Here is a 13,251-nt window from a genome sequence, read left to right on the forward strand (position 1 = left end):
GTACTATCTATTTGTGTGTGTATGTGTGTGTGTGTGTCATTTTCTGTATGTCTGAGTTTGCGTGTACTATCTATCTGTGTGTGTGTGTGTGTGTGTGTGTGTGTGTATGTGTGTGTGTGTGTCATTTTCTGTATGTCTGAGTTTGCGTGTACTATCTATCTGTGTGTGTGTGTGTGTGTGTGTGTGTGTGTGTGTGTGTGTGTGTGTGTATGTGTGTGTGTGTGTCATTTTCTGTATGTCTGAGTTTGCGTGTACTATCTATCTGTGTGTGTGTGTGTGTGTGTGTGTGTGTGTGTGTGAGTGTGTGTATGTGTGTGTGTGTGTCATTTTCTGTATGTCTGAGTTTGCGTGTACTATCTATCTGTGTGTGTGTGTGTGTGTGTCAGCTTCACAGTCACTAGCCGGTGCTGGTGATCACATCCTGGGAGGTTTTGCCATAATAGTCATTTTTTCCTCATCTTCCATTGATTCTGTGGTAGAGAGGAGAGAGAGTGAGAATCAGTGTTTATATTACTACTACTACTACTACTACTACTACTACTTCTACTGCTGCTGCTACTACTACTGCTACCACCACCACCACTACTTTTTTTTTTTTTTTTATGTGTCCGACTCTGGGCATAGGCTTCACAGCCTGCTATCAAGGCCCAGCAGTCCTCCTACATACCATACACCTCTACATGTCACCACTTCGGCGCTAACACCCACCGTCCATATTGAATACATGCTAGGGCTGTCTCATACAGGACTGGTGTATTGGTATTAGCGGGGGTATTTTTACGACATGTCGGCGGGTCTTCTGGTAGATCAGTAAAGGCTGATTTAATGAAATTCAAATCCTTAAACTGTTCCCTGCCCCAGCCGGGATTCGAACCTGGGTCCGTAAGGACTGCAGGCCACCTCTCTACCGATTGAGCCACCGCCTCCCCCTACTGCTACTATTACTGCTACTGCTACTACTACTACCACCACCATCACACCACCACCACCACCACTACTACTACTACTACTACCACCATCACACCACCACCACCACCACTACTACTACTGCTGCTACTACTACTACTACTACTACTACTCCTACTACTACTCCTACTACTACTACTACTAGTCTATGTATGTATATTTCTACATCTATCTGTCTATCTATCTGTTTATCTATCTATCTGTCTGTATAGCTTCATTATATTTGTTTATCTATGACTATCTATCTATCCATCCATCTATCTGTTTATCCTTTCTATCTATCTTTTCCATATACAGTATCTATCTATCTATCTGTCGATCTATCCATCCATCTATCTATCTATCTGTCTGTCTGTCTGTCTATCTATCTATCTATCTATCTCAATCTATCTATCTATCTGCCTATCTCTATCTATCTATCTGTTTATCCTTTCTATCTATCTACCATCTACAGTATGTATCTATCTATCTATCTGTCTATCTACCTAACTATCTATCTGTCTATCTATCTATCTGTCTATCCATCCATCCATCCATCCATCCATCCATCCATCCATCTATCTGTTTATCTACCCCACTCACCGCGTGCAGTGCCAGTGAATGTCCCAGATTATAGCATAGGCGGCTTTGCGGTCCTTCCCTGGACTCCAGATCTCGCTCCTGTACGCAAGACACACAACGACCATCATCCACTCACTCGATGTAGTTCTGCCTACTTCCTTCTCGTTTATTATCCTTTTACTACCATCATCCACTCACTCGATGTAGTTCTGCCTATTTCCTTCTCGTTGATTATCCTTTTTCTACCATCATCCACTCATTTGATTTAGTTCTGCCTACGTCTTCCTTCACCTTTCTCATCCATTTACCACCATCATCCACTCACTTGATGTAGTTCTGCCTACTTCCTTCACTTTTATCATCCTTTTTACTACCATCATCCACTCACTTGATGTAGTTCTGCCTACTGCCTTCACTTTTATCATCCTTTTACTACCCTCATCCACTCACTCGATGTAGTTCTGCCTACTTCCTTCACTTTTATCATCCTTTTTCTACCATCATCCACTCATTTGATTTAGTTTTGCCTACGTCTTCCTTCACCTCTCTCATTCATTTACTACCATCATCCACTCACTTGATGTAGTTCTGCCTACTTCCTTCACTTTTATCATCCATTTACTACCATCATCCACTCACGTGATGTAGTGCTACTTACTTCTTCCTCCACCTTTATCATTCTTTTGTCTGTGTCTGTCCTCCTCTCTTCCTATTTCTCACCATCATCCACTCACTTGATGTAGTGATGCCTACTTCTTCCTTCACCTTTATCATTCTTTTCCTGTGTCTGTCCTCCTCTCTTCCTATTTCTCACCATCATCCACTCACTTGATGTAGTGATGCCTACTTCTTCCTTCACCTTTATCATTCTTTTTCTGTGTCTGTCCTCCTCTCTTCCTACTTCTCATCTTTCCTGTCACTTTTTATTACTCTTCTTTCCTTTTCAGGTGGCTTTACATTGAGTTACATTGTTTAGCAAGGCCTTTGTATTACGTCAGATATTTTCACACAGTATTTATCCATTTCAAACACAAATTATGTTATTAATATGAAAATTATCAATGTCGATTTTTTCGCCTTCCTTTCAAACCAAAAACCGTTAAGTGACCAGTTTAAAAAGTATAAATATAATCGTCCATAACTATCCATTTATCCATCCATCCATCCATCCACCGATCCTTCCATCTACCTATCCCACCATCCTTCCATCCACTTATCCTTCCATCCATCCATCCTTCCATCTATCCATCCATCCTTCCTTCCTTCCTTCCTTCCATCCATCCATCCATCCATCCATCCATCCATCCTTCCTTCCTTCCTTCCATCCATCCATCCACCCATCCTTCCACCCGTCCATCCATCCATCCACCCATCCATCCATCTATCCATCCATCCATCCATCCTTCCATCCATCCATCCATCCATCAATCCATCCATCCATCAACTCACCATATGCCGTGATAGAGGCCTGGTCAGTGTGTCTCCCGGTGGACTCCAGGCTGGGTCCCTTCCATCCACCTCCAATGCCTTTATAGCCACCAGACCTCCCGCCTGAGAGAGAGAGAGAGAGAGAGAGAGAGAGAGTTGGTTAGATTGACACTGATAGATAGATAGGCATGGATGGATATAGAGAGGGATAGATAGAGATGTTGGATGGATAGATATAGGTAGATAGAGATAGTTGGATGGATAGACAGAAAGGTTATAGTGATGGATAGATAGAGGGATGGATGAATAGATAAAAATAGATAGATCGATAGAGAGGGATGGACAGGGAGATGGATGGATGGATGGATGTAAATAAATGGCGCGAGCGATGGATAGATGCATAGATTAAAGATAGATGGAGAGAGATGGATAGATAGATAGAAAAGGGGGGTCGCATCCACACCCTATGTCTGCTGGTATGGGCGGGAATTCTGTAGCAGTGTGACTCAGAATTTATCACCCGTCCCCGCCGCGCCAGCACGCATATGGTGTGGCCGCCTAATATGTGCTAGTGAGTAAATTTAGTGGCGAAAAATAAGGCCAGGATTGGGTGTCATTTTAAATCACACTGTATGGGTGGTGGTAGCCATCATCCACTCACCTGATGTAGTGCTGCCTTCTGCTTCCTTCATCTCCATCATTATTTTTTCTCCCCTCTGTGTGTGGCCTCCTCTTTTCCTTTTTCTCACCATCATCCACTCACATGATGTAGTGCTGCCTGTTTCTTCCTTCACCTTTATCATCATTTTTTTTCTTTCTGTCTGTCCTCCTCTCTTCCTATTTCTCACCATCATCCACTCACTCGATGTAGTTCTGCCTGCTTCTTCCATCACCTATATCATTCTTTTGTCAGTCTTCCTTCCTCTCTTCCTATTTCTCACCATCATCCACTCACTTGATGTAGTGCTGCCTGTTTCTTCCTTCACCTTTATAATTTTTCTTTTATCTCCTCTGTGACTGTCCTTCTCTCTTTCTTTTTCTCACCATCATCCACTCACTCGATATAGCGCTGCCTGTTTCTTCCTTCGCCTTTGCCTTTTTTTTTCTGTGCCTGTCCTCCTCTTTTCCTGTTTCTCCCATCCTTCCTGTCACTTTTAATAACTCTTTTTTTCCACTCCATTTGGCTCCACACTGAGTAACCCAGGAAACTAGTTACAACGCTGGGTGGTAACCATATAACCATATCACGGGGTGGTGTGGAATCTACTATGGTGTCCCGGTTAACTCGATGGAGGGAGGCAAATGCGGCGTCCATCAAGAAACAAAACTTCCACACTGTTTTCGGCGGCTGTCTGTGGCAAGGAAGTGTCTACGGCAAGGAAGCATCATGTCGCAGCACGGGAGGCAGTGAAAATATATATATATGAACTGTGGAAACTAAGAGAAAAGAATATAAGTGACTGAAAAGGATAAGGTGCGAGCGCCGATGCATAGACAACCCCCCACCTACTACTGCTACTACTACTACTACTACTATTGCTGCTGCTGCTACTACTACTACTATTGCTGCTGCTGCTACTACTACAACTACTACAGGGTGTGCTGAGGTGGACAGGCTAGGGATACTGGACAACATTAACACAGCCAAAGTAAGTGTTGAATGGATTACGTCTCATATGCTTGTTGTTCCCATTTGAAGTGTGGAGAGTTGATGCTGTGTTTAGTGTGAAGAGTTAGTGCTGTGTTGAGTGTTAGTGTGAAGAGTTAGTGACGTGATTATTGTTAGTGTGTTATGTTGATAGTGAGGTGCATGATGATACAACGGGTGTGTTTAGAAGGATATGTTAAGTTTCTAGTACGTATATAAAGGTTGTAGTACTTATATAAAGTCTGTAGTACTTATATAAATGCTGTAGTACTTATATAAATGCTGTAGTACTTATATAAATGCTGTAGTACTTATATACATGCTGTAGTACTTATATAAATGCTGTAGTACTTATATAAATGCTGTAGTACTTATATAAATGCTGTAGTACTTATATAAATGCTGTAGTACTTATATACATGCTGTAGTACTTATATAAATGCTGTAGTACTTATATAAATGCTGTAGTACTTATATAAATGCTGTAGTACTTACCGACCAAGCCGCCTCCAGGCATCATCTGTTTCTTTACCACAACCTCATCCACGGCAGCTGATGCCTTCCCTAAAAATAATAATGATAATAATAATAATAATAATAATAATAGTAATAATAATGATAATAGTGGTAATGATAATAATAATAATAATAATAATAATAATAATAATAATAATGATAAAAATAATAATAATAATAATAATTGTCTATCTATCTATCTATCTATTGGCAGACGCCATAATCCCGTAAGGGGTGGCCATTTGACTCGGAGTTATTTGTTTTACAGGGAGGGGCACTAACCCTCCACCAACCCACTTGTTGACACGTAGGGAGCACGTATGGTTTGGTTATATGGTTACCACCCAGCGTTGTAAATGGTTTCTTGGCTTACAAGAAACCATTTGGCTTGTTACTCAATGTAAAGCCACCTGTAAAGGAAAGAAAAGCAATAAGAAGTGACAGGAAAGATGAGAGAAATAGGAAGAGAGGAGGGCAGGCACAGAAAAGGAATGATAAAGGCTAAGGAAGAAGTAGGCAGCACTACATCAAGTGAGTGGATGATGGTGAGAAAGAGGAAGAGAGGAGTAATAATAATAATAATAATAATAATAATAATAATTATTATTATTATTATTATTATTATAATAATAATAATGATAGTAATAATAATAATAATAATTCTTTCAATCTTATTTTTAATCCACTCCACCAGGCTATTTTTCGTGTATTCAGCGTTTTCGATATCTATCTCCAGACGCCTTAATTCCGTAATGGGTGGCCACAAACAACTCGCCTCCATGTCGCCCTGTCCCTCGCCATTTCACTGCCCTGCTCCCAGCTCACACCCCCCTCTCTCATATACCTCTCCACTCCATCCCTCCATCTCATCCTTGGCCTCCCCCTCCCTGTCCCCCCCTTCACCTCACTCACAAACACTCTTATCGTCAGTCTCTCACTCTCCATCCTCTCCACATGGCCAAACCACCTCAATATCTATCTTGTATGATATATTTAATCTATCTTGTATTATATATTTTTCTTCGCGTTATCAGTATCTACCCTGCATCATGTGTTTATTTCCTACTGCCGCATCCACGCCCACACCAGCAGACTGAGCCGCAACACACGATACTAGCGAATGAGTTTTCTGTGAAGCGCTATTTTTAGACCATCCTAGATAATTCTGAGTTGGTTATCTGCCTTGACACGATTATTATAAATGCTGTAGTACTTATATAAATGCTGTAGTACATACAGTATATAAATGCTGTAGTACTTATATCAATGCTGTAGTACATACAGTATATAAATGCTGTAGTACTTATATAAATGCTGTAGTACTTATATAAACGCTGTAGTACTTATATAAATGATGTAGTACTTATATAAAAGCTGTAGTACTTATATTATTGCTGTAGTACTTATATAAACGCTGTAGTACTTATATAAATGCTGTAGTACTTATATAAAATCTGCAGTACTTATATAAAATCTGCAGTACTTATATAAATGCTTTAGTACTTATATAAATGCTGTAGTACTTATATAAATGCTGTAGTACTTATATAAAAGCTGTAGTACTTATATAAATGCTATAGTAGTTATATAAATGCTGTAGTACTTATATAAATGCTGTAGTACTTATATAAATGCCGTAGTACTTATTTAAACGCTGTAGTACTTATATAAATGCTGTAGTACGTATATAAATGCTGTAGTACGTATATAAATGCTGTAGTACTTATATAAATGCTGTAGTACTTATATAAATGCTGTAGTACTTACCGACCAAGCCGCCTCCAGGCATCATCTTTTTCTTTATCACAACCTCATCCACGGCAGCTGATGCCTTCCCTAAAAATAATAATGATAATAATAATAATAATAAAAATGATAATAAAATGATAATAATAATAATAATAATAATAATAATAATAATAATAAAAATAATAATAATAATAATAATAGTAATAATGATAATAATTATCTATCTATTGCCAGACGCCATAATCCCTTAAGGGGTGACCATTTGACTCTGAGTTATTTGTTTTACAGGGAGGGGCACTAACCCTCCACCAACCCACTTGACACGTAGGGAGCACGTATAGTTTGGTTATATGGTTACCACCCAGCGTTGTAAATGGTCTCCTGGCTTACAGGAAACCACTTGGCTTGTCACTCAATGTAAAGCCACCTGTAACAGAAGGAAAAGCAATAAGACGTGACAGGGAAGATAATAATAATAATAATCCATCCATCATCCAATCCTACATTGCCCCAAGAGGAGGGTCGGAGCCCGGGGCTAGGCAGTTGGTCCCTACATTTAAGATGAGAGTGACCAGCCTCACTCATCCCTGAGTGGCATTACATGAGCAATCAAGTCCAACCATCTCTTGGATATAAACCTTCACCGGCTCAATCCGATTGGAGCGCAATAATTACTCACTAAACCACCAGGTGCCAAAATTTGGTTATATGGTTACCACCCAGCGTAGTAAATGGTTTCCTGGTGTACAGGAAACCATTTGGCTTGTCACTCAGTGTAGAGTCACCCACAGGCAGAAGGAAAAGGAAAGAAAGACAGAAGAGGGAGTGTAAAGTCACCCGTAGGCAGAAGGACAAGGAAAGAATGAAGGATAGAAAGACAGAAGAGGATGGAAGGAAGCAAGGATGGAAGAGAGGAAAGGGCAGACACCCAAGAGCAGCAATACATCGAGTGAGTGGATGGTGAGCGCCCCCACCTATCACTAATGATAATAATAATAGTGATAATAATAATAATAATAATAATTCTCTCTCAATCTCATTTACTCCACTCCATCAGGCAATTTTTCGTGTATTCAGCGTTATCGATATCTATCTCCAGACGCCTTAATTCCGTAAGGGCTGGCCAGAAACAACTCTCCTCCATGTCGCCCTTTTATAAATGCTGTAGTACTTATGTAAATGCTGTAATACTTATATAAATGCTGTAGTACTTATATAAATGCTGTAATACTTATATAAATGCTGTAATACTTATATAAATGCTGTAGTACTTATATAAATGCTGTAATACTTATATAAATGCTGTAGTACTTATATAAATGCTGTAATACTTATATAAATGCTGTAATACTTATATAAATGCTGTAGTGCTTATATAAATGCTGTAGTACTTATATAAATGCTGTAGTACTTATATAAATGCTGTAGTGCTTATATGAATGCTGTAATACTTATAAAAATTCTGTAGTACTTATATAAATGCTGTAATACTTATATAAATGCTGTAATACTTATATAAATGCTGTAGTACTTATATAAATGCTGTAGTGCTTATATAAATGCTGTAGTACTTATATAAATGCTGTAGTACTTATATAAATGCTGTAATACTTATATAAATGCTGTAGTACTTATATAAATGCTGTAATACTTATATAAATGCTGTAGTACTTATATAAATGCTGTGGTGCTTATATAAATGCCGTAGTACTTATATAAATGCTGTATTCTATCTATCTATCTATTGCCAGACGCCTCAATCCCGTTTGGGGTGGCCACAAACAAATCGCCTCCAAGTCGCCCTGTCCCCCGCCATTTCACTGCCCTGCTCGCAACTCACACCCCCCTCTCTCATATACCTCTCCACCCCATCCCTCCATCTCATCCTCGGCCTCCCCCTCCCTCTTCCCCCCTCCACCTCACTCACATACACTCTCTTCGTCAGTCTTTCACCCTCCATCCTCTCCACATGGCCAAACCATCTCAGTGTGTTCCTTATAATGCTTCCTATCACATCCACATCCACACCACAACGCTCCTTTATATCCTCATTCGTCAGCCTGTCTCTCCATGTGACTCCACAGGCTCCTCTTAAATAACTCATTTCCACTGCTCTCACTGTTGCTGTAGTACTAATATAAATGTTGTAGTGCTTATATAAATGCTGTAGTACTTATATAAATGCTGTAGTACTAATATAAATGTTGTAGTACTTATATAAATGCTGCAGTACTTCTATAAATGCTGTAGTACTTATTAAAATGTTGTAGTACTTATATAAATGCTGTAGTACTTATATAAATGCTGTAGTACTTATATAAATGCTGTAGTACTTATATAAATGTTGTAGTACTTATATAAACGCTGTAGTACTTATATAAATGCTGTAGTACTTATTAAAATGTTGTAGTACTTATATAATTGCTGTAGTACTTATATAATTGCTGTAGTACTTATATAAATGCTGTAGTACTTATATAAATGCTGTAGTACTAATATAATTGCTGTAGTACTTATATAAATGCTGTGGTACTTATATAAATGCTGTAGTACTTATATAAATGCTGTAGTACTTACCGACCAAGCCGCCTCCAGGCATCATCTGTTTCTTTACCACAACCTCATCCACGGCAGCTGATGCCTTCCCTAAAAATAATAATTATAATAATAATAATAAGAATGATAATAAAAATAATAATAATAATAATAATAATAATAATAAGAATGATAATAAAAATGATAATAATAATAATAATAATAATAATAATAATAAAAATGATAATAATAATAATAGTAATAATGATAATAATTATCTATCTATTTATTGCCAGACGCCATAATCCCTTAAGGGGTGGCCATTTGACTCTGAGTTATTTGTTTTACAGGGAGGGGCACTAACTCTCCACCAACCCACTTGACACGTAGGAAGCACGTAAGGTTTGGTTATATGGTTACCACCCAGCGTTGTAAATGGTCTCCTGGCTTACAGGAAACCACTTGGCTTGTCACTCAATGTAAAGCCACCTGTAACAGAAGGAAAAGCAATAAGACGTGACAGGAAAGATAATAATAATAATAATCCATCCATCATCCAATCCTACATTGCCCCAAGAGGAGGGTCGTAGCCCGGGGCTAGGCAGTTGGTCCCTACATTTAAGATGAGAGTGACCAGCCTCACTCATCCCTGAGTGGCATTACATGAGCAATCAAGTCCAACCATCTCTTGAATATAAACCTTCACCGGCTCAATCCGATTGGAGCGCAATAATTTCCCACTAAACCACCAGGTGCCAAAATTTGGTTATATGGTTACCACCCAGCGTAGTAAATGGTTTCCTGGTGTACAGGAAACCATTTGGCTTGTCACTCAGTGTAGAGTCACCCACAGGCAGAAGGAAAAGGAAAGAAAGACAGAAGAGGGAGTGTAAAGTCACCCGTAGGCAGAAGGACAAGGAAAGAATGAAGGATAGAAAGACAGAAGAGGATGGAAGGAAGCAAGGATGGAAGAGAGGAAAGGGCAGACACCCAAGAGCAGCAATACATCGAGTGAGTGGATGGTGAGCGCCCCCACCTATCACTAATGATAATAATAATAGTGATAATAATAATAATAATAATAATAATAATAATTCTCTCTCAATCTCATTTAATCCACTCCATCAGGCGATTTTTCGTGTATTCAGCGTTATCGATATCTATCTCCAGACGCCTTAATTCCGTAAGGGCTGGCCACAAACAACTCGCCTCCATGTCGCCCTGTCCGCCGCCATTTCACTGCCCTGCTCTCAGCTCACACCCCCCTCTCTCATATACCTCCACTCGATCCCTCCATCTCATCCTTGGCCTCCACCTCACTCACAAACACTCTTCTCGTCAGTCTCTCACTCTCCATCCTCTCCACATGGCCAAACCACCTCAATATCTATCTTGTATGATATATTTAATCTATCTTGTATTATATATTTTTCTTCGCGTTATCAGTATCTACCCTGCATCATGTGTTTATTTCCTACTACCGCATCCACGCCCACACCAGCAGACTGAGCCGCAACACACGATACCAGCGAATGAGTTTTCTGTGAAGCGCTATTTTTAGACCATCCTAGATAATTCTGAGTTGGTTATCTGCCTTGACACGATTATTATAAATGCTGTAGTACTTATATAAATGCTGTAGTACATACAGTATATAAATGCTGTAGTACTTATACAAATGCTGTAGTACATACAATATATAAATGCTGTAGTACTTATATAAATGCTGTCGTACTTATATAAACGCTGTAGTACTTATATAAATGCTGTAGTACTTATATAAATGCTGTAGTACTTATATAATTGCTGTAGTACTTATATAAATGCTGTAGTACTTATATAAATGTTGCAGTACTTATATAAATGCTGTAGTACTTATGTAAATGCTGTGGTACTTATAAAAATACTGTAGTACTTATATAAATGCTGTAGTACTTATATAAATGCTGTGGTATTGATATAAATGCTGTAGTACTTATATAAATGCTGTAGTACTTATATAAATGGTGTAGTACTTATATAAATGGTGTAGTACTTATGTAAATGCTGTGGTACTTATATAAATGCTTTAGTACTTATATAAATGCTGTAATACTTATATAAATGCTGTAGTACTTATATAAATGCTGTAATACTTATATAAATGCTGTAGTACTTATATAAATGTTGTAGTACATACAGTATATAAATGTTGTAGTACTTATATAAATGTTGTAGTACTTATATAAATGCTGTAGTACTTATATAAATGCTGTAGTGCTTATATAAATGTTGTAGTACTGATATAAATGCTGTAGTACTTATATAAATGCTGTAGTACTTATATTAATGCTGTAGTACTTATTTAAATGTTGTAGTACTTATATAAATGCTGTAGTACTTATATAAATGCTGTAGTACATACAGTATATAAATGCTGTAGTTCGTATATAAATGCTGTAGTACGTATATAAATGCTGTAGTACTTATATAAATGCTGTAGTACTTATATAAATGCTGTAGTACTTACCGACCAAGCCGCCTCCAGGCATCATCTGTTTCTTTACCACAACCTCATCCACGGCAGCTGATGCCTTCCCTAAAAATAATAATGATAATAATAATAATAAGAATGATAATAAAATGATAATAATAATGATAATAATAATGATAATAATAATAATAGTAATAATGATAATAATTATCTATCTATCTATTGCCAGACGCCATAATCCCTTAAGGGGTGGCCATTTGACTCTGAGTGATTTGTTTTACAGGGAGGGGCACTAACTCTCCACCAACCCACTTGACACGTATGGGAGCACATATGGTTTGGTTATATGGTTACCACCCAGCGTTGTAAATGGTCTCCTGGCTTACAGGAAACCACTTGGCTTGTCACTCAGTGTAAAGCCACCTGTAACAGAAGGAAAAGCAATAAGACGTGACAGGGAAGATAATAATAATAATAATCCATCCATCATCCAATCCTACATTGCCCCAAGAGGAGGGTCGTAGCCCGAGGCTAGGCAGTTGGTCCCTACATTTAAGATGAGAGTGACCAGCCTCACTCATCCCTGAGTGGCATTACATGAGCAATCTACCCCAACCGTCTCTTGGATATAAACCTTCACCGGCTCAATCCGATTGGAGCGCAATAATTTCCCACTAAACCACCAGGTGCCAAAATTTGGTTATATGGTTACCACCCAGCGTAGTAAATGGTTTCCTGGTGTACAGGAAACCATTTGGCTTGTCATTCAGTGTAGAGTCACCCACAGGCAGAAGGAAAAGGAAAGAAAGACAGAAGAGGGAGTGTAAAGTCACCCGTAGGCAGAAGGACAAGGAAAGAATGAAGGATAGAAAGACAGAAGAGGATTGAAGGAAGCAAGGATGGAAGAGAGGAAAGGGCAGACATCCAAGAGCAGCAATACATCGAGTGAGTGGATGGTGAGCGCCCCCACCTATCACTAATGATAATAATAATAGTGATAATAATTATAATAATAATAATAATTCTCTCTCAATCTCATTTAATCCACTCCATCAGGCGATTTTTCGTGTATTCAGCGTTATCAATATCTATCTCCAGACGCCTTAATTCCGTAAGGGCTGGCCACAAACAACTCGCCTCCATGTCGCCCTGTCCCCCGCCATTTCACTGCCCTGCTCTCAGCTCACACCCCCCTCTCTCATATACCTCCACTCGATCCCTCCATCTCATCCTTGGCCTCCATCTCACTCACAAACACTCTTCTCGTCAGTCTCTCACTCTCCATCCTCTCCACATGGCCAAACCAACTCAATATCTATCTTGTATGATATATTTAATCTATCTTGTATTATATATTTTTCTTCGCGCTATCAGT

At 38.8% G+C, this 13,251-nt stretch overlaps 1 protein-coding gene across 1 annotated transcript in view; it reads right to left on the reverse strand.

Moving 5' to 3' along the window:
* Window positions 1-4,620: 4,620 nt before the first annotated feature.
* The window catches only part of LOC145400708 (uncharacterized), a 31,307-nt gene continuing 22,676 nt past the window's right edge, over window positions 4,621-13,251 (reverse strand). Inside the window, exon 5 of the mRNA XM_080273144.1 lies at window positions 4,621-4,694. Coding sequence (XP_080129270.1) covers window positions 4,621-4,694 — 74 coding nt within the window. The remainder of the gene's footprint in view (window positions 4,695-13,251) is intronic.

This window comes from Coenobita brevimanus, chromosome 53 (genome assembly GCF_032717465.1).
Source record: "Coenobita brevimanus isolate Jiangsu-jjx chromosome 53, ASM3271746v2, whole genome shotgun sequence".
In the NCBI taxonomy this organism is placed as follows: domain Eukaryota; kingdom Metazoa; phylum Arthropoda; class Malacostraca; order Decapoda; family Coenobitidae; genus Coenobita; species Coenobita brevimanus.